A 22,617-nucleotide genomic window follows, 5' to 3' on the forward strand; every position below is an offset into this window, starting at 1 on the left:
AAAAGTACAGAAAACAATATATACAGCCAAATTTTTATAAAGAGAAGACCTATGTAACTCTCACTTATTTCAAGAAGTAGAACTTTGAAGCCCACAAGCCCCAAGTACGTCTTCCTAATCATGTCTTGCACACCCCCTACCCAGGTAACCACAGTTTGACTTTTGTGTCACATCCTTGCTTGACATTATAGTTTTACTTTGTGTAAAATGAATTCTTAAAGTGGTTTAATGTATTTTAAATTCTTAAATGTAATCCTATGGTATGTATTCTTTTTATACAGTTCTCCTAGTCAACATCATGTGTCTAGGATTCATCCTTGTGTGTAGCAGTATTTATTACTATCTGTTGCTGTATATTTTCCATTATGTGAATAGACAGCAGCTTGCCAACATCTCCTGTTGACACTGTGTGTGTTTTCTAGTTTTTGCAATTCTGTACAGTATTGCTGTGAACAGTGTAATATTTACATATGTAGGATTATAAGTATCCTGATACAGCTTGCATTTCTGTAGGAGTGGAATTGCTGGTTACAGGGTATGCATTTCTTCACCGTGGCTAGATAATACTAAATTAGTTTTACTATGATTGTGCTGATTTACATTCCTCCTCATGGCGCATGGGTTTGTGTTGCTTCCCATTTTTGTCAGCACTTGGTATTGTTAGATTTAAATTTTTCTAATCTATCGAGCCATCTTTCTTACGTGCCACACCATTAGTATTATTCAGTGCTTTGCAGGTATAGCCACATGCTTCTGTTTCTACCACTCTAGCTTTGTTGTCTTTAAATTAATATCACCTTTTAGTACCTGCAGGCGGGAGCACAAATTCTAAAAATAGGATAATTAAGGTGTATTTGTATATTGCAAAGTGTATGGTCCAACTTACTTAGAAGGTTCTTTGACAAATAACCATAACAGATGTTAACCTGCAGATGATAACTTGGATGACAAAATGAAAAATCATGGAAATATACTTAAGGGTGCATTCTCCCTATTCGTTCTTATCTTTCTCCCCCTAAAAAGGCTATTTCTCTATAAAACAAGAAATTGGAAATTACTAGAATATAGTTGAAAAATGGTATATCTATAAAAACTTAATATGATATGCTTTATAAAGTTATTTACAGTAAAAATACCTTATGCCATTGTGTAACTGCCCAGTGGGTTCACCTTACCTGCTGCCTAGACAGAGCCAATTTATCAAGACAGGAGAATTGCAGTGGAGAAAGAGCAATTCATGCAAAGCCAGCTGTGCAGGAGACTGGAGTTTTATTGTTACTCAAATCAGTCTCCAAGAGCATTCGGGGATGGGGGATTGGAGTTTTTAAAGATAATTTGGTGGGTAGGGGCTCAGGAAGTGGGGAGTGCTGTTGGTCAGGTTGCAGATGGAATCATAGGGAGGTCGAAGTGAGGTTTTCTTACTGTCTTCTCTTCCTGGGTGGGATCGCAGAACTGGTTGAGCCAGATTACCAGTCTGGGTAATGTCAGCTGATCCATCCAGTGAAAGGTCTGCAAAATGTCTCAAGCACTGATCTTAGGTTTTATGATAGTGATGTTATACTCAGGAGCAATTTGGGGAGGTTCAGACGCTGCGTGACCCTAAACTGTAATTTCTAATCTTGTAGCTAATTTGTTAGTCTTACAAAGGCAGACTGTAACCCAGGCAAGAAGAGGGTCTTTTTGGGAAAAGACTATTATTAAATATTAATTTTGTTTCTGAATCAAACCATAAACTAAATCCCCTCCCAATGTTATTTCGGCCCAGGCCCAGGAATGACAAGGACAGCTTAAAAGTTAGAAGCAAGATGGAGTTGGTTAGGTCTGCTCGCTTTCACTGTTGTAACTTCCTCAGTTAAAATTTTTGCAAAGGCGGTTTCAATTAGAGAGTCTTAGGAATTCTTGTTTTGAGTCTAATGGTATTTAAAGAGGAAAATTTTAAAATATTGCAGATTTCTTTGTCTTGATTCTTCTCTCAGGTTTCTAGTTGATGACTTAGCCAGGTTTTCCAAGTATTAAAATTATTTAAAATATTAAATCATACTAAATAGTTTTTTTGCCATTTTATGTAGCAAAAATGCCTAATCTACCAATGAAGGAAATTCTGTCCCACAAAATGTTAACATCTGTGTATCTAAAGATACTGCGCAGAAAGCTTGCAAGTAAAAGGATTCTTCATTGTGCTTGCCTAACTACATAGGCTAAAAAAGCTTATGTTCAGAAAGTAGGGGAGGCAGGGCATGGTGGCTCGTGCCTGTATTCCTAGCACTTTGGGAGATCTAGTCAGGAGGATTGCTTGAGCCCAGGGGTTTGAGACTAGCCTGGACAACATGGTGAAACCAAGTATCTTCCAAAAAAACATACAGGAATTAGCACTGTGCACCTGTTGTCCCAGCTATTTGGAAGGCTGAGATGGAAGTTCATTTGAGCCTGGGAGGTCGGTGTTGCAGTGAGCCATGATGGCACCACTGCATTCCAGGCTGGATGACACATGATAGATCCCCAGAATTATAGATGTCATGTTTGGGAAATAAATGGAAACTTTGGCCTCTGTATTTACAATTTTATAATTTGCCATTTGGCATTGTTCTTTTCATTTGTATAGGAACCCTTTTGTTGTGTGTTCCAGATGAAGTCTGAGGCATTTTGGCAGTGTGTTTGCTAGAGCCCTTCTTTCCTGAATTTGCTTCTTTCTTCCATGTAGCTTTTCACAATGATTAAACAAATTTTAAAAATTATAATGGTACCTTATTTATCATTTTATGTCATTGAATCTATGTAGTACTATTTTAGAACTTCTGAATGTATAGAGTAGTCAGAGTAGATTCTTTAAAATGCCATTCCAGAAACTGACGATACTGGAGTAGTCAATGTGTGAATATTCATTACCTCAGCATAGGCAGTGTCTTTGTATTTACACAGGATTTATGATGATTTTTGTCTATCAAGAATTTTACCTTTTCGTTTCCTTCCCTTTTCATTGTTCTTTTTTCATCAGTGTAAACCAGAATACAAAGTACCTGGACTTTATGTTATTGACTCCATTGTGCGACAATCCAGACATCAGTTTGGTCAAGAAAAGGATGTGTTTGCACCCAGATTTAGTAATAACATCATTAGCACTTTCCAGAATTTATATCGTTGCCCTGGGGATGACAAGGTATGCTGCTGATTTTTTTGTTTGTTTGTTTTAAAGTAGATAACAGTACCCTCTTGGTCTTAATTAGTCTTCATATTATCTTAGTACAGTCATGTGCCACATAATGATGTTTCAGTGACAGACCGCATATACAGTGGTGGTCTCCTAAGATGATAATACTGTATTTTTATTTTACCATTTCTCATTTATGTACACAAATACCATTGTGTTAAAAATACCTGCAGTATGCAGTACAGTGACATGCTGTACATGTTTGTAGTCTAGGAGCAATAGAATGTGACGTATAGTCTAGGTGTGTAGTAGGCTGTACCGTCTAGGTTTGTGTAAGTACACATCACACAATGATGAAATCTGCTAATGATACCATTTCTCAGAACATATCCTTGTCATTAAGTGGCACAGGACTGTATATATCTTTATGTTCTCATTTGCTCTTAGTTATTTCAGATGTGAATATTTAATTATTACGGTGTCCATGTTCCATTTTGTTCTTTGAATTTCTTAGAGAGTACAGAAAGATGTAGCAGATTTGCTACTTTTTAATTTATTGAAGCAATTGGTGTTAAATAAAATGGCTAAAATAAGCTTTTGCAATTACATGAAACTTATTCACACGCAGCCAGTTCGGAATTATTTGACATGAGTTGATACTTAACTGCATATTAAAATTCTTCTATTATGGTAGAATTTTGTTAATCACACTACTAAGTCTGGTATGTGTAAGATCTAAATGTGTAAATATTCTATAAATAGCAAGTAAAAAGAAAGCTTTGGATCATGAGCAGGCATGAAAAGGAGTTGCTTATCCTTTTACTTGCTCTGAGAGGTTAGCTTATTTATTTTGGATGTTGATTTGGAAATTGAGGTGTGCTTTTTCTGACAGGGTTGATTGCATTGTTGATTAAGTATGGAAAGATGAGAATAGATGAAGATTGATGTTTGTTTTATGGAAGAACCACAGAACTTCAAAGCTCACCACAAATGGTTCACCTTTATATTGAGTATAACAAGATTAAGTAGTTATTTTTCATAACTATTATATAGTCTTGAATCAGAAAAAAATCTTGTTATAATGGATAGCTATGGAGATAAATTTATTTTTTTTTTTGAGACGGAGTCTTGCTCTTATCACCCAGGCTGGAGTGCAATGGCATGATCTTGGCTCACTGCAACCTCTGCCTCCTGGGTTCAAGTGATTCTCCTGCCTCAGCCTCCTGAGTAACTGGAATTACAGGCGCCTGCCACCACACTCTGCTAGTTGTCTTTTGTATTTTTAGTAGAGATGGGGTTTCGCCATGTTGGCCAGGCTGGTGTCAAACTCCTGACCTTGTGATCCGCCCACCGTGACCTCCCAAAACGTTGGTATTACAGGTGTGAGCCACTGCGCCCAGCTGGAGATAAATTTATTATGCTATATTCTTTGTGAACTATTCTTGGATATACTCCTCGAGACAGAAAGTTTTCGATTTTTCTTTTTAATTACCTTAGTACTTTAATAATTCTGTGCAGACAAAAGAATGCTTCTACTTTTTAAAATTTTATTTGTTTTGAGACGGAGTCTCACTCTGTCACCCAGGCTGGAGTGCAGTTGCGTGATCTCGGCTCACTGCAAGCTCCATCTCCCGGGTTCACGCTGTTCTCCTGCCTCAGCCTCCTGAGAGCTGGGACTATAAGCGTCCGCCACCACGCCCAGCTAATTTTTTGTATTTTTAGTGGAGACGGGGTTTCACCTTGTTAGCCAGGATGGTCTCGATCTCCTGACCTCGTGATCCATCCACCTTGGCCTCTGAAAGTGCTGGGATTGTAGGCGTGAGCCACCGCGCCTGACCTAGAATGCTTCCAATTTTAAGTGACCTGTCATAATTGATTTTTAAAATAGGTACCTTAGACTCCCACTTGAAGTAATGTACTAATCTGAAATTTTATACATATATTTTTTTAGAAGTCACTTTACTTTGATTTAGAAATTTCACTAGTTTGGACTTGGATTTCAGTCAGCTCTGATGATTAAATCTTTCTTGAATGTGTAGATTTCATAATATAATATCTCATACTAGGGCTTATGGAACAGGGCTTTCTTTTAACCATGGGGGAGAGTATAGATTAACATTGCAATCTCAGTCATAAATGAGGGACATTGTATGTAGATATATAGAATGATAGTGGTTAGGTGCTGGCCAATTTTAAAGTATATGATGGGTGGCTTGGAAACTGAAAGATTTTTATATAAAGCAGAAGAATAAGGCATTTTCCAAGTGCTCATGTTTTAGAGTGGAGAAATAGGTAAATCAGAAAGTGTGAAGCAGTCTCTGTAATTTTCTTATGCCTCATTTGAAATACACACATTTGTACATTAATATAGTTTGGACATAGTTTTAAAATATGTCACTGTAGTATTATGAGGGATTTAAAGATGAACGAGATCTTTATTCTGAAAATTGCTGTTTTACTTTGTAAAACATATACATTTAACAGAATGTTCTTTTTTTGTACTTGATTTTAGCCTCTGTCATTTTTTTTTTTTCCTAATGGAATAAGTGGCATCACAATAGTAGTAAGTAGGTCTTAGTACTTGTTTGCAGAATAGTTATGTGCTAAACAGTTGTGAATCAGAGTGTTTGGTGATTGGTGATAGTATCAATAAAATAGTTACTACATAATAGTACATAATTGTGAATCAGATTGTTTGGTGATAGTATCAAAATAGTTATTACATAATAACTTATGCTTTTATTAGTGATAATATGAATTCAGGATATTGTTACTCTTGACGTGTGTGCTCTGAGTGAAATGTTTATTTTCAGAAGCAAGGTATAATAGATGGAACTGCTGATCCTTCTTATAAAATACTGTAGAACATCTTGAGACATTATTTTTCACTGGGCATATTTTTCTGCCTGTAAGTTTGAAACTTTCAGGATATGTAAAACTTTAATACAACCAAGGGAGACATATAAGTAGGAATTTTTCTAGTTACCAAGTTTTCTCTAAATACTGCTAATTATGTTACTAGATTTCAGAATTAACCAAGAAATAGAAGTCACTAATAACTAGTCTTTTCAAGTTTATGATACGCAGAGTATAACAAGAGACAGGCAGTAGGTAAATAGAATTTCCCAACGAAATAGATTTTCATATGAAATGACTGAGATTAGGGTATAAGTAATTAAATAGAAGTACATTATAGTATTGCTATAAGAAGAGCTGTAACTAACAAAGCGTATATCTCCCTCCCAAGATGCTCAAAATTTGAGAGTGGCTAGACATTTAAAATACTAGCCAGCTTAAACAGTCTAATACAGTTTGGAGATTGAGAAAAGGGACCTGAGAATCCTTCTGGTATACTGTCTTATTTTATAAATGAGGATACTAAGGTTTTTTTTTTTTTTTTTTAATGTTGGTTGAGACCAAGATCAGCAGCAACGTTATATAGATCGTAAATATTTCATGAATTTTATAGCAGCTGCATAAATATTATATGACTGACTGGAACCTTACAAAAAATACGAAGAACTCTGACTATTTGAGTAATCCAGAAAGAGGTTGACACTAAAACAAAAATGTGATTTATTTGGTGGTAAAATGATTAGAGTGTGGGTTGGGATGGGCATTGTTGAGACTCTTTATGAGGAATATAAAATAGGATGCAGTGCTGTGGTTCAGGGGCATATCAAGAAGAGAAAATGAGATGGTTCAAGATGTCAAAGTCTGCTTGCCAGTAGCAAGCACGTTTTTTATGTTTGTTTTTTTTTTAATTTACAAAATGGTAAAGGACTCAAATTTTAGGAAATGAAATAATGTAGAACATTATTCATACGGAGCATGAGTCATCATTCTGAGGGCCAGATTAAGTAATGCCAGTATGACACTGACATTCTACAAGGGGAAAGGGAACAGGAAAGAATAAATAAAAGAGGGAATGAAGAGAGAAGAAATGGTTAAGCTTCATATTCTGTCTGTACAGAAGTTTGTCCATCTCTGGTTCAAAGTGTCAGTAGGGAATTAGCATTCATGGCAGGATGCTCAAAAAAGGAAGTAATTTGATTAAATTCTTCCATGAGGAAATGCCCTCTCCTCAAGTAGTTTGTAAAATGAAACTTTTTGAAAGTCACATTAGATAAGGAGTTTGTACTACAAGTTACCTGTTTGTTCAAAAGATAGACATTGTGTAAGACAAAGTTAAAATCAACTATAAATATAACGTTAGTACTGAGATGAATCCTGGCTCACCCTCAGAATACTTAAGACAGGTCTCCAGCCAGTGTTACCATCCATATCATTAGAAGTGACATAAGAGAGGAAGCCTAGATGTCATCTCTGCCTTCAACTAAATGGAACTTTCATTTAATTTGCATGTCTATCAGCATTAACATGTTTTTAAGCACCTTAAGGTAGCAAATGCAAAATGATAGAAACATAGAATTTTAGGGCTAGAAAGTACCATTGAGGTATTGTTAATTTCTCCTTTCCATCCAGGGCCCAGATAGCCTCTATGAAATGACTGTACTAAGGTTTTGAGAGCAAAAAACAAAATGTCATGTTTCTTTTTTTCTCTAGAGTAAAATAGTGAGAGTACTAAACTTATGGCAGAAGAATAATGTATTTAAGAGTGAGATTATTCAGCCTCTTTTGGATATGGCAGCTGGGATTCCACCTCCTGTTGTCACACCTGTTTTGGCCAGCACTACCACTGCTATGAGCAATACTCCAGGTATGTTGCTTTATTATAGATTTGTTGTCTAAATATTCTACTCATACTTCTTGGATGACTGTTCATGTAAAAAATAATTCGACAGTGCAGGAAAATTTGTCCAGCATTAGATAATTGAAAGAAAATATTTGTAGAGAAAAATAAAATTAGATATTATATTTGTATGTAATTATTTCTAAAATGTAGAAAACTAATTTTCTTTTAATTCACAGAAACATAAATACAATGAACCTTAGAAATTTGGTGTGTCAGTTAGGTTTTTCCTGATTTAGGTTGTCTGTAACTTCTTATACTTGGATTTGTATCAACTTGGTATTTATAGGATACTAGGGGGATTTAATATTTTTTAAAGAAACCCTGAAATAATTATTTAACAAAACCAAAATTTCAAAATCATGTTCTCTTGAGGCATTTAAATGACTATGATAAAAGTTTTTATCATAGTTCCAGCCCTGCGCAGTGACTAACACCTGTAATCCTAGCACTTTGGGAGACCGAGGCAGGCAGATCGCCTCAGGTCAGGAGTTGGAGACTAGCCTGGCCAATATGGTGAAACTCTGTCTATATTAAAAATAAAAAAAATTAGCTGGGTGTGGTAGCAGGCGCCTCTAATCCAAACTACTGGGGAGGCTGAGGCAGGAGAATCACTTGAACCCAGGAGGTGGAGGTTGCAGCGAGGCGAGATCGCGCCATTGTACTCCAGCCTGGGCAACAAGAGTGAAACTCTGACTCAAAAAAAAAAAAAAATTTTTTTTTTAAAAAATCATAGTTAATTAAACTGGTTAGCATTTCGTATATATTTTTTTTGTGTGTGTGAACAAAAATTGATGTATTGTTTATTGAGACCTTGTGCTGTCACCCAGGCTGGTGTGCAGAAGTGTGATCATAGCTCACTGCAGCTTCAACCTCCTGGGCTCTAGTGATCCTCCCATCTCAGCCTCCTAAGTAGGTAGGACTACAGGCATGCACTACCATGCCTGGCTAATTTTTTTTTTGTTGTTGTTGGAGATGGAGTTTTGGTGTGTTGCCCAGGCTGGTCTCGAGCTGCAGGGCTCAAGCGGTCCTCTTGCCTTGGGCTCTGAAAGCATTGGGATTACAGGCGTGAACCACCGTACCTGGCCCAAACATGGTTTTATGTTATGTATACTTATCATAAAAATTTTTTATTGAAGATTGTATTTTGAGTATTTCCTCATGTTACTGAATTTTTGTCTCTAAAGTAAGATTTTTAATGGCTGTTAAGTATTGTAGGCTTTTTAAAAGTACAGTAGTCTCCTCACATCCAGTTTTGCTTTCCATGATTTCAATTACTTAGAGTCAACCACAGTCTCAAAATAGGTGAGTATAATACAATAAGATACTTTGACAGATAGAGAAAAAGAGGGAGAGACCATATTCACATAAGTTTTTTCACAGTATAGTTTATTAGTTATTGTTGTTGCTAATCTATTATTGTTGCTTACTGTACCTAATTTATAAGTTAACCTTTATCATAGGTATATGTGAACATACAGAAAAAAACATAGCATATATAGGGTTTGGTGCTAGCTCTGGTTTCAGGGATCCACTGGAGTTCCTGGAACACTATCTCCCAAGCATAAGTGTGGACACTGTAGTAACTGAGTTAATTGAGGAGGACAAATTTGGACAGATCCTTTCGGGATCTGTGTGTGTGTTTAACCTACCTAATTCTGTAAAGGATTTTAAGTGATTTTTCAAAGTGGACACAATAAAATAAAAACTTAATATGTGTGCATGTATTTTATAAAAGTAATAAATTCTGCTTTTTCAAGTCTTAGTTTTTTACTTATTTATTTATTTGGGGAGTGTGATGTTCTTTTTTAAAGGAACTCCTGTGACACCTGTTACTCCGGCCAATGTGGTCCAAGGCTTACCTGATCCGTGGGTATCTCAGATAACAAATACAGATACACTCGCGGCTGTGGCTCAGATCTTGCAAAGTCCTCAAGGCCAGCAGGTGAGCAGTTTTTCTGTTATTCAAGAATGATTTAGAATTTAGTATTTTCCTGATGTATTACTTTGTAACATACCACCTAGAGAATATGTGTTTTTTTTAGTTTTATAAAAATGGGACCATTATGTATACTTTGTTACTTGCTTAAGTCATTTAATAGTGCATCATGAATGCTTTCATGTCATTAAAAATTACTTTATAAAAAATTTATTCTGTACCAAAATATGGAATTAGCACATAGTTTTGCCAAATATTATTAGATGCTATCACACTCCAGTAACAAGACAGGAGTCGTATCTTAGAGAAGACCTCCTATCTTAAGGGGGACAGATGGTAAAAAAAAAATATGACAAAATTATCGTAGGTAGTGATTAGTGACATTAAGAAAAGGTAAATCTATAGTGACTCAATTTGGGGGAAGGGGTCAGGAGTAGAGAGGGTAGCCAACAGGAGGTGTATTTGAGGAAGTGACATTTGAATCAAGACTTCAAATGGACTAGTCACGGCGGGACAGGAGGATAGGAAATAGAATTGCAAGTATAGAGGTCCTCAGATGGGAAGCAATGTGGTGTATTGTAGGAATAGAAGACGACTTCTGTGGCTAGAACTTCTGGAATAGAGGGGAATCACACAACGTGTACGAATTGATTCGAGGAATGAGAAAGATTGCTGTCTTTATAATAATCAAGTTTTTCTATTGTATCTATACATATACTTTGTTTAAATCTTTTATCTCTCTTAAGCTTTGTAGCTCTTTTAATGTAGATTCTTCACATTTCTTAGATTTATTTCTATGAATATAGTTGAATAGATTGGATTTTTATAGTCAATACCAGTTTCTCTTAGTTTTCAACTGATTTTCTTTCATTTTCCAGTTATATTATTTGTAACTAATGATAATTCTGTGTCCTCAGTTTAAGTACTTATATATAGTTTTCTTAATGTATTGCACTAAGTTCTGGAAGAGATCATAGTAGAAATAATGATAGTATACTCACTGTTACTTTTTTCAGACTCAAATAGAAATACCCCGTTTTTGTCCCACTATGATGTTGGTTTTGTTTCGAGATATGTGTTCTCTATGAGGGACATATTCTGCTTTTTCTACATGATAGTGTTTTATGGGACTTTGATTTAAAATTTTATTAGTGGATATAATAGTATGGTTTTTCGATTACTAGACTTTATTATAATGATTCAGCATTGCAGTCCTGTGTACACACACACACACACACACACACACAGAGACACATTTTTTCTCTCTCTCTTTCTCTTTCTCACTTTCAAATTCACACTATCCTTTGAGGTAGTACATTTAGATATTCTGTAATTTTTGTTTTGCTTTGAAGTGTTAACTATTTCACAACTAGTTTCTATTTGCAACAATTTTGCAGCTCTACTGAGATGGGTCCCTAGTTTTTATCACCTTATTCTATTTTTAAATCAGGATTATTACTTGCTTTCTGAGATCAATTTAGAAATGGTTACCTTTTTCTGTCTTGTGTGCAGTACAACCTGATTACTTCCTGCCTCTGGAAGGTTTGGATGAACTTAATCAAAAAGCCTCTAGGGGCTAGGCCCGGTAGCTCACACTCATAATCCCAGTACTTTGGGAGGCCCATGTGGGTGGATCACTTGAGGCCAGGAGTTCAAGACTAACCGGGCCAACATGGTGAAACCTCTCTCTCCTAAAAACACAAAAATTAGCTGGGCATGTTGGCACATGCCTGTAATCCCAGCTACTTAGGAGGCTGAGGCAGGAGAATCACTTGAACCTGAGAAGTGGAGGTTGCAGAGAGCCAAGATCATGCCACTGCACTCTAGCCTGGGTGACAGAGTGAGACTCAAAAAAAAAAAAAAAAAAATCTCCAACAAGACAAAACCGAACCCACAAATCCCTCTAGGGTTTGGTGTGTTCTGGGAGATTAATTTTTGATAACATTTTTCAGTTCTTTTTTGGTTATTTGTATTCACTTACCCTACCTTTCCTGAATAAACGTTATTATAAATATTACGATTAGAAACCATCTATTTTGTTTTTCGTAGTTGTACGTAATTCTTTTAAAAACTAACTTTGGCATGCACATCTCACTTTGTGTTGTATTTTTGCTCATTTTAGATTTAGGTTTATTGAAGTTTATGCTTACTTTTTATTTTTCTGTTACTACCCTGGTTCTTCGTTTTTGGACTGTTGATGTACTCTTCTAAATAGCTTTTGATCCCTTTTTGATCCGTCATTTTAATTCTTTGCAAGATTAATCTTTATCAATGATGGTTTTTGTGTTTTTTTTGTGTGTTTTTTTTTTTCTCCTTTTGAGACGAAGTCTCGCTCTGTTGCCCAGACTGTAATACAGTGGCGCGATCTCGACTCACTGCAACCTCTGCCTCCCAGGTTCAAGTGATTCTCCTGCCTCAGCCTCCCGAGTAGCTGGGACTACAGGCGCCCGCCACCACGCTCGGCTAATTTTTGTATTTTTAGTAGAGATGGGGTTTCACCGTGTTAGCCAGGATGGTATCAATCTCCTGACCTTGTAATCTGCCCGCTTCTGCCTCCCAAAGTGCTGGGATTACAGTCGTGAGTCACCATGCCCAGCCTGTCAGTGATCTTGTATGTCTTAAACTTATGCTCAGGAACATGCAATAATTACGTTATCATACATAGAAGAAAATCCAACTTTGTGGTATTTAGAGTTATTCTCAATGTAACCTGTTATTTTTTTCTAACACTTTTCATTATTTAGATTACAAAGTTTCATAGATTTCTCTAAATTAATGCAAGTATTCTCTTGGCTTGTGTTGCACTCCCTTTTACTTTATCATCTACTTCTCCAATTTTCATACGTCTCATCCTTCCTTCACTATTCAAATCAAACTACAATTTTTTAGAGTTTGTTTGGTCTCTGAAGTCCAGTGATACTGTATCACTTCATTGGTTGTTTTTCATTCCCTCAACCTTCAGCAAACATTCCCTGTGACCTGCAGTGTTTGAGGCACTGTACCTTGTTCCGGAGTATACAAGATAAAAAACATTCTCTGGCCTCTGGAAGCCTAAAGTTTAATAAGGCTAATTGGAATACATAAATGTAATTAAATTTAAAATTAATAAGAATCGTGGGAGAAGTTTAGAAAAGAAGGGCTTTGGAAATTCAGAACTAGAGATAATACTTTGACTTGAACAGTTGGTTCAGGAAAGTTCTGTTGTACAGATGACAATTGAATTTGTTTTTTAAAGGGTGAGTAAGAACTGGATACTGAGGATGAGCTACATAAACAGAGACAATTGAGAGTAAACAATGAATTATCAGTCTTTCAAACAAAACCTGCTCCACCTACATCTTCATCTCAGTTAATGGAAATGCGATTTTTCCATTTGCTCTTACCCGAAAGCTTAAGAGTCATCCTTGATTCCTTTCTTCCCTTTGTTCTTCAGATCCAATCTGTTAAGAAATCCTCTGCCTTCAGAATATATTCTGAATCACTAACTCACCACCTCTATCACTAGTTCCTAGAATCAAGCCACCATCATTTCTTACCTAGTTCATTGCAGAAACCTCTTAATGGGGCTTCCACCCTTACCCCACAACAGTCTGTTCTCAATACTGCCGGTAGCATGACCCTTTTCATACCTGAGAGTTCATGCAACTCCTCTGCTCAGAATCCTCCAGTGGCTCCCTGTCTCACTCAGAGTAAAAGCCCAAATTGTTTTGTTTGTTTGTTTTTGAGACAGGATTTTGCTTTGTCACTCAGACTGGAGTGCAGTGGTGCAGTTGTATTTCACTGCATCTTTGAACTCCTGGGCTGAAGCGATCCTCCCACCTCAGCCTCCCAGGTAGCTGGGACTACACCTGTAGCCACCAAGCCTGGTCAATTTTTTATTTTTATTTTATTATTTTTTGAGACGGAGTCTTACCCTGTCATCCAGGCTGGAGTGCAATGGCGCTGTCTTGGCTCACTGTAACCTCCGCCTCCCAGAGTGATTCTCCTTCCTCAACCTCCCAAGTAGCTGAGATCACAGGCATCCACCACCACACCCAGCTAATTTTTGTATGTTTAGTAGGTATGGGGTTTCACTGTGTTGGCCAGGCTGGTGTCAAACTCCTGACCTCAGGTGATCCGTCCACCTCAGCCTCCCAAAGTGCTGGAATTACAGGCATGAGCCACTGCGCCCAGTCAATTTTTTATTTTTATATAGAGACAGGATGTGACTATGTTGCCCAGGCTGATCTCGGACTCCTGGCCTCAAGCAGTCCTCTCACCTGTGCCTCCCATGTCAATGGGATTACAAGCAGGAGCCATCGCGCCTGCACTAAAAGCACAAATTTCAGCAATCACTTCATTGGTGCTTGTATGTTCTCAGTTTGATCTGTTGTTACCTTCCCGACATTTTCTGTCCCCCAGTTCATAGACTTCTCTAACTAATAGTAAGACTTGCTTATGTTGCCCATCCCTACCCTGGTTTTATATTATCCTTTGCTTCGCTTTCTCACCTCTTTCTCCTGTGACCTGTTCTATCCTTTTTGTTATTTCTTATATCAGCTACCTGTAATCCTGCCCCAAGATCTCTGCATTTGATGTCTTTGATACTGAAAACCCACTTTCCTCATCTATTCATATGCTTTCATCTCTTGTAAGTCTTTGTTTAAATGTCACTTTAATAAGGCCTTCAGTGACTGCTATTTATTTAGAGACAGGTTCTTGCTCTGGCACCCAGGCTGGAGTGTAATGGAGCAATCTCAGCTCATTGCAACTTCTGCCTCCCGGGTTCAAGCAGTTCTTTTGCCTCAGCCTCCTGAGTAGCTGGGATTACAGGCACCTGCTACCACACCCAGCTAATTTCTGTATTTTTAGTAGAGATGAGGTTTCACATTGTTGGCCAGGCTGGTCTTGAACTCCTGACCTCAAGTGATCCACCCACCTCAGCCTCCCAAAGTGCTGGGATTATAGACGTGAGCCACCCTGCCCGGCGGTGACTGCTATTTAAAACTGTAAACTCTACCTCTCATTCTTTACACTCCTGTTCACTCTCGCCTCTGCTTGCTTCTTTCCTTAGCACTTACTACCCTCTGTTATGTTATATAATTACTTGGTTTTTTTTCTACCTCTTCCCACTGGAATGTATGCTAAACTAGGGCAAGAATTTTTTGTGGTGGTTGACTGCTGCCTCTTCAATGTCTAGGTTGTAGATGGTGTTCAATATGTTTTTTGTGGAATGAATGAAAGATGTACAGAAACATTACAGTGTTGGATATACAAAGGATATTGTGGAGTTGAGTTTTGTTTGAAAGAAAAGAAAGTCTGTGTAAGCTATTAATGGCAGACTTAAGTGTGACTTGGGTTGTGAAAACTATACATGGTGGGGTCAAAAATAAAGGATTCATTTGCTAAGCAATGGGGAATCACCAGGGACTTTTTGTGTTGAAGTCACATGATCTTAACAGTACCTCACGTGGATTAGAGAGAGGAGAAGTCTAGAGACAGAGTATCTTTCTTTTGGTAGTAGTGGTTTTGTAAAGGAGGGTAATGATTATGAAAAACAGTAAGGTTGTATACTTTCTGAAAATACAATCTCAAAAACGTGGGGCCATTCTAGACTTAAAAATATTTTAGAAAACCAGTATGAACTCTTAGGCTGAATCTATTTTCTACATTTTTGAGACAATTGGGAAACTGAATATTAACTGGGTATTAGATGAAATTATAGAATTAGTAATTTTATTTTGTGGTAATATTTTGGAAACTGTTCATAAAGCAAGTGTTCTTATTTTAAAATATGCCTATTAAAGTAAATATTTTTGAAAGAAGCAGCTTTGAAAGGAATAGTATAGAGTCAGTAAGACAGTAATTGATAGACTGCGAAGTCAGAGAAAGAAAATTGGGTACTGCAGTGGTTTTTTACCTGGGTAACCAAAAGAATAACAGTGCCATTGGGAAAAATAGAGATGTCAAAAGGAGCAGTTAAAAAGTGTAAAGGGGAAATATGGTGTTTCTGTCATTTTAGTAGTTTTAGATGCAGAAAAGGCCTTTGACAAAATTCAACAGCGCTTCATGCTAAAAACTCTCAATAAATTCGGTATTGTTGGAACGTGTCTCAAAATAATAAGAGCTATTTATGACAAACCCACAGCCAATATCATACTGAATGGGCAAAAACTGGAAGCATTCCCTTTGAAAACTGGCACAAGACAGGGATGCCCTCTCTCACCACTCCTATTCAACATAGTGTTGGAAGTTCTGGCCAGGGCAATCAGGCAAGAGAAAGAAATAAAGGGTATTCAGTTAGGAAAAGAAGTAGTCAAATTGTCCCCGTTTGCAAATGACATGATTGTATATTTAGAAAACCCCATCGTCTCAGCCCAAAATCTCCTTAAGCTGATAAGCGACTTCAGCAAAGTCTCAGGATACAAAATCAATGTGCAAAAATCACAAGCGTTCTTATACACCAGTAACAGACAAACAGAGAGCCAAATCATGAATGAACTCCCATTCACAATAGCTTCAAAGAGAATAAAATACCTAGGAATCCAGCTTACAAGAGATGTAAAGGACCTCTTCAAGGAGAACTACAAACCACTGCTCAGTGAAATAAAAGAGGACACAAACAAATGGAAGAACATACCATGCTCATGGAGAGGAAGAATCAGTATCGTGAAAATGGCCATACTGCCCAAGGTAATTTATAGATTCAATGCCATCCAAAAACTGCTTTAAAGTTCATATGGAACTAAAAAAGATCCCTCATTGCCAAGGACAATCCTAAGCCAAAAGAACAAAGCTGGAGGCATCACGCTACCTGACTTCAAACTATACTACAAGGCTACAGTAACCAAAACAGCATGGTACTGGTACCAAAACAGAGATGTGGACCAATGGAACAGAACAGAGCCCGCAGAAATAATACCACACATCTACAGCCATCTGATCTTTGACAAACCTGACAAAAACAAGAAATGTGGAAAGGATTCCCTATTTAATAAATGGTGCTGGAAAAATTGGCTAGCCATAAGTAGAAGCTGAAACTGGATCCCTTCCTTACTCCTTATAGGAAAATTAATTCAAGATGGATTAGAGACTTAAATGTTAGACCTAAAACCATAAAAACCCTAGAAGAAAACCTAGGTAATACCATTCAGGACATAGACATGGGTAAGGACTTCATGTCTAAAACACCAAAAGCAATGGCAGCAAAAGCCAAAATTGACAAATGGGATCTAATGAAACTAAAGAGCTTCTGCACAGCAAAAGAAACTACCATCAGAGTGAACAGGCAACCTACAGAATGGGAGAAAATTTTTGCAATCTACTCATCTGACAAAGGGCTAATATCCAGAACCTACAAAGAACTCAAACAAATTCACAAGAAAAAAGCAAACAACCCCATCAAAAAGTGGGCAAAGGATATGAACAGACACTTCTCAAAAGATGACATTCATACAGTCAACAGACACATGAAAAAAATGCTCATCAGTGGCCATCAGAGAAATGCAAATCAAACCCCAGTGAGTTACCGTCTCACACCAGTTAGAATGGCAATCATTAAAAAATCAGGAAACAACAGGAGCTGGAGAGGATGTGGAGAAATAGGAACACTTTTACACTGTTGGTGGGACTGTAAACTAATTCAACCATTGTGGAAAACAGTGTGGCGATTCCTCAAAGATCTAGAACTAGAAATACCATTTGACCCAGCCATCCCATTACTGTGTATATACCCAAAGGATTATAAATCATGCTGCGATAAAGACACATGCACACACGTATGTTTATTGTGGCACTATTCACAATAGCAAAGACTTGGAATCAACCCAAATGTCCATCAATGACAGACTGGATTAAGAAAATGTGGCACATATACACCATGGAATACTATGCAGCCATAAAAAAGGATGAGTTCGTGTCCTTTGTAGGGACATGGATGCAGTTGGAAACCATTCTCAGCAAACTATCACAAGAACAGAAAACCAAACACTGCATGTTCTCACTCATAGGTGGGAATTGAACAATGAGATCACTTGGATACAGGAAGGGGAGCATCACACACCGGGGCCTATTGTGGGGAGCGGGGAGGGGGGAGGGATAACATTAGAAGATATACCTAATGTAAATGACGAGTTAATGGGTGCAGCACACCAACATACCACATGTATACATATGTAACAAACCTGCACATTGTGCACATGTACCCTAGAACTTACAGTGTGTGTATATATATATATATATATTTTTTTTTTTTAAAAAAGAAGTTTCTTTGTAATTCTCTCCACCCTTGAGAATGCACTTGGTGAATACATGTTTCACCCCCTGCTGCCCCCAATACATGGCTCTTAACTTCACCGCCTATCCCAAAATCTATAAGAACCAATGATAATCCCACCACCTTTTGCTGACTCCTTTTTCCGACTCAGCCCGCCTGCACCCAGGTGAAATAAACAACCATGTTGCTCGCACAAAGCCTGTTTGGTGATCTCTTCACATGGATGTGTGAAACAGTCCTCAAGGAATAATCTCACCCTAGTAAGCTACAGAGAAACCCTACACACACACCCCAAACAGTGCAGAAAGTGCAATAAATCTTACAATACAAATAAAAAAAAAAGAAAAGAAAATGTTTAGTTGATAGTGAAGTGACTAGTTTGTTTCCTAATGTTACTAAGTAGGCATGAAAGTACTTCCATGTCATCTTACATAGTTTTTGTGTCTTCTCCTCCTAGAAGTTGAACTTGAAGAGTACAGTTGTCTTGGTTATCAGTAGCTTTGCTGTCTTTATTTTTCTCTTTTAAACTAATGATTTTTGGATTTAACTCAGGCTTATAACCAGATTGATTATCATTTATTTCTGGGATGTATATAGGATTTTCTTACTTAGGGAATCTCTTAATGATCTTACTGTTGTGTCTGTTTTTTAACAGGGTTGGGTACATAGTGGGAACAAGAGTTGCCTTCAACTCTAGGTGACGCTTTATTATTAATAACTAGTTGCCAGACTCTACTCTGAGAAACAGATTTCTTAATGACTCTCCAGCTTTCAGGAAATACGTGCTCAGATGGTAATTCTGAATAATAGCAAAAGCTGCTGCTATTTTCAGTACTCATCCTTTTACTGAGTTTAAAGAGTTGATTGAACAAGGTTGAGAAGTTTAGTGAAAAATGTGTCAGCTTGTGATGAGTTCTTTATCTGGTTGTCACAGATCCCTTTATTTTGTTTAACATTCCCTGACTTTCCAGAAGTAAGACAAACTTATTAAGAACTGTATTATATAAGGTACACAAAAAAACTTCAAAAAAATTAACTTATTAATAGTATGTATTTTTTTCAAAGAGAGTGTGGAATGATTAATTTTACTGACTAAAAACTTTTAGGTGGTCACTCTTACAGAAAAAACCCAGCACCTGTTTTGTAATATACTTTTTTTTCTCTCCAGCTTCAACAATTAATACAAACCTTACAGATACAACAACAGAAGCCCCAGCCTTCCATTCTGCAGGCCCTAGATGCTGGTCTTGTTGTTCAGTTGCAAGCTCTTACGGCACAACTTACAGCTGCAGCTGCGGCTGCCAACACTCTTACTCCCTTAGAACAGGGAGTCTCCTTTAACAAGGTAGAAATTAAAATATCAGATCAAGTCTATATGAATTATTAAATATATACTAGCATATGAATTTTAATTCTATAAGTAAATTTTATTATAGACTTTTAATATCCCCTGTACACTGTGTAAGACAGTCTGAATTTCACAAAAGGTTCAAACTTCTGAAAAAATTAAGTAATTAAAAAAATTTTTCTTAGGCCAGGCACAGTGGCTCACACCTGTAATCCCAGCCCTTTGGGAGGGCAAGGCAGGCGGGTCATTTAAGGCCAGGAGTTTGAGACCAGCCTGGCAAACATGGTGAAACCCAAATTAGCCAGATGGTGCATGCCTATAATCCCAGCTACTGGGGAGGCTGAGGCAGGAGAATTGCTTGAACCTGGGAGGTAGAGGTTGCAGTGAGCCGAGATTGAGCCAGTATGCTCCAGCTTGGGTGACAGAGCAAGACTCTTGCCTTAAAAAAAACAAAAAAAAATTGTTTTTTTTTTTTTTTTTCTTGAAACATTTAAAATATTTTCATTTGACTAAAAATAACTAGTCAGTAAAATCTGGTATTCACCATTGAGGCAAGTGATTATTTTCTGAACTTGTTTGATTTCTTTCATGGATGCCACATTTTACTATAATGCTCTGTGTTCTGTAATTTGGACCTGCAAAAATTAAAATTCTGTAATCAATATGTAAAATGTTTAAAGGAAAACTTCTCTACAGTTAGTCGCTAGACTATAACTATAATAAATAGATGCCTAAATGTAAAAGATAGTGTTTCTAAAACTTAAAATCTTTCATGTATAATTTAGCGTGTGATATTCTTAGTATGCTTATTAATTATGGGAGTATCATACTGCTTGGAAGTGGTGTTCATATTTTTAAAATTGGTACTTTTATTTTTATAGGAAAGTAAATATTGATTTATTGGATTATTACTTGAACGTTTATGGCCAGCAGCTTCCAAGTCTAATTTAGTCTAACACTAAATAGCTAGACTACATAAAAAGCCTTTAAATTGAGCATTCAGAAGAATAACAGCATTCTAAGATGAGAACCATACTAGGAATAGATCCATTGATTATGGCCCTAGATGTTTTATCGAGCTTATTACTGTGGGAAAACCACCTAATTGTGTTAATCCTTAGTCTTCTGTAAAATTTGAGTATTAGTGTTTATCCTGCCTCTATCATAATTTGTTTTGTTACATAAGATAATGCATATCAAAATGCTTTAAAGAAAAGATCTCAAAACAGTTTATAATAGTATAGAGTGATACAAAACTTGTATTTACATATTAAATGATAGAGATAATGGAATGCCATTGACATTTAAAATAGCATTTATAACATATTTGTGTGAAGCACTTTTTAATACGCCCGTTTCTCCTTCTTTCCCCAGAAGTTGATGGATAGGTTTGATTTTGGGGAAGATTCTGAGCATAGTGAAGAACCCAAAAAAGAAATTCCAACTTCACAACTGTAAGAATTTTTTTCTTTATAGCCATAGGTTTTATATTGGGTGGGATGTTGCCATCTGAATTACTAAGTGTACTTAGTAAGTTGGGGGTTATCTCAAGCTGTTGAACCTCTAACATTATCCAAGGGGGTAGAGATATGTCTTGTTGTCTCTTTGTATTATTTTGAGTCTTTTCTCAGATCTTTGCAAATAGACTGTATCAAAGTTCCCTATAAGAACATTGATACACATTGGTAAATCTGGTTGTAGTATTTTCTGTATTAGGCTTTAAGTTATTTAACTTAATTGTAAGAGTGGTTGGAATACTAGGAATGAAGCTTGCTTCTAGTGCCAAAGGCAACTTCTAGAAAGCATATGAAATTGTGGGAACACATCAACCTAATCAGAATTAAGGATTGGAGTTATAAGGATTTTTTTTTTTTTGGTAAAGAAATGTGTTGTATGTTTTTATTAAATCAGTTACTTTTCTTCCCTAAACAATTCTGCAGTGCCCAAAGTTCTGTGAGGGTATGTGAATGGACTAGTAGCGGGGAGATGTTGGAGGGGGCAGTGGTAGAAGTTGGGAGAATGGAGGAAGGATGAATGGTGAAAGTCTGTGGGTCTGTTGTTTTAAACAGAAGTTCTTAGTTGTATATATTGGGGTAATATACAAAAACATACAATTTTAAAATATGTTAAATACAAATGTATCATTTTAGTAAAATGATTCCCCTTGACAAAATTTAAAAACTAGATTTTAGATTATGAATTGCAAAGTTGGAAGCAGCATTTGAAATCATGTTGATCAGTGTCCTAAACAATGTAAGAATCTCCTTTAACAGTCCTGGTGGTACAGTTTATTATCCACTATTTTAATGCTTTCTGTGATGAGAAGTTAACTAATTGTTATTGTGTATTCTTTTGTCGAACTGAATCCTGTTTCCTTTATTTTCTGTTAATACACACTGACCCACGTTTTGCTCTCTGAAGCAAGGAAACAAATTTACTCCGCTATCTTTAGAGATGTAGCTTTTCATTATTTGAAGATAGGTATCATTCTTCCCCTTAGGTTTATTTGCTCCAGATGAAGTACACTTTTTTCTGTTTCAAGACTTCTCACCATCCTGTTTGGCTCTTTTGGGATGCCCTCTTTATTGTTAATGTCTTACCTTGTGGCACCCAGAATCCCAGGTGTATACCAGGTGTGAATTTCCGAGAATATAGTTAAACTATTATTTTTTCTTATTTAAACAGTGTCTACCTCTGTTAACATACCTAATAATGTATATGGTTTTCTAAAGGAAGAATATTAGTTTTATAAATTTTATGGTCAATTACAATGGTAGATTTCACACATACTGATTGATAGACTATTTTTCTATCTCATAGTAAGAGAAGGAAAGTAACAATGTTTAAATATTTAAACTTTATGTAAATATTTTATTGAGGTTTTCTTAATATGCTCTAATGAAAAAGCAGTAATTTACATGTATTTAATAGCATGAGATGGTAATATCAGATCTTCAGCAGAGCATCTCTGACACATTATCCATCTATTGATACACAATTGAAGAATGTATTTTTCTTTTAATGTATTAATGTTCTCAAGTATTGTACTTTTAGTATTAAAATTGCAAAAGAAAAATGCAGTAGAATATGTTTTATTGAATTGACTTTTTTGTTTTCTTTGAATACTCTGTTATTTTCATAGTATCTTCAGTGGGTTTCAAAATATGTTTCTACC

The 22,617-nt window shown here is 36.5% G+C and overlaps 1 protein-coding gene across 10 annotated transcripts in view; it reads left to right on the forward strand.

The window, feature by feature from the left end:
* LOC105478719 (SR-related CTD associated factor 8) overlaps nt 1-22,617 on the forward strand; it is a 209,610-nt gene that overhangs the window by 48,280 nt on the left and 138,713 nt on the right. For 9 of the 10 annotated variants that reach the window (XR_985405.2, XR_985407.2, XR_011623479.1 and 6 more), the window contains 5 exons: nt 2,996-3,157; nt 7,715-7,868; nt 9,716-9,846; nt 19,263-19,439; nt 20,817-20,896. Coding sequence is in view for 7 of the 10 variants with exons in the window: in XM_011736299.3 (XP_011734601.1) it covers nt 2,996-3,157; nt 7,715-7,868; nt 9,716-9,846; nt 19,263-19,439; nt 20,817-20,896 (704 nt within the window). In the remaining 3 variants the exon portion in view is untranslated. The remainder of the gene's footprint in view (nt 1-2,995; nt 3,158-7,714; nt 7,869-9,715; nt 9,847-19,262; nt 19,440-20,816; nt 20,897-22,617) is intronic. The other variant, XM_011736297.3, reaches the window with a different exon arrangement.

The sequence above is a fragment of the Macaca nemestrina genome, chromosome 5, assembly GCF_043159975.1.
Source record: "Macaca nemestrina isolate mMacNem1 chromosome 5, mMacNem.hap1, whole genome shotgun sequence".
Lineage (NCBI taxonomy): Eukaryota > Metazoa > Chordata > Mammalia > Primates > Cercopithecidae > Macaca > Macaca nemestrina.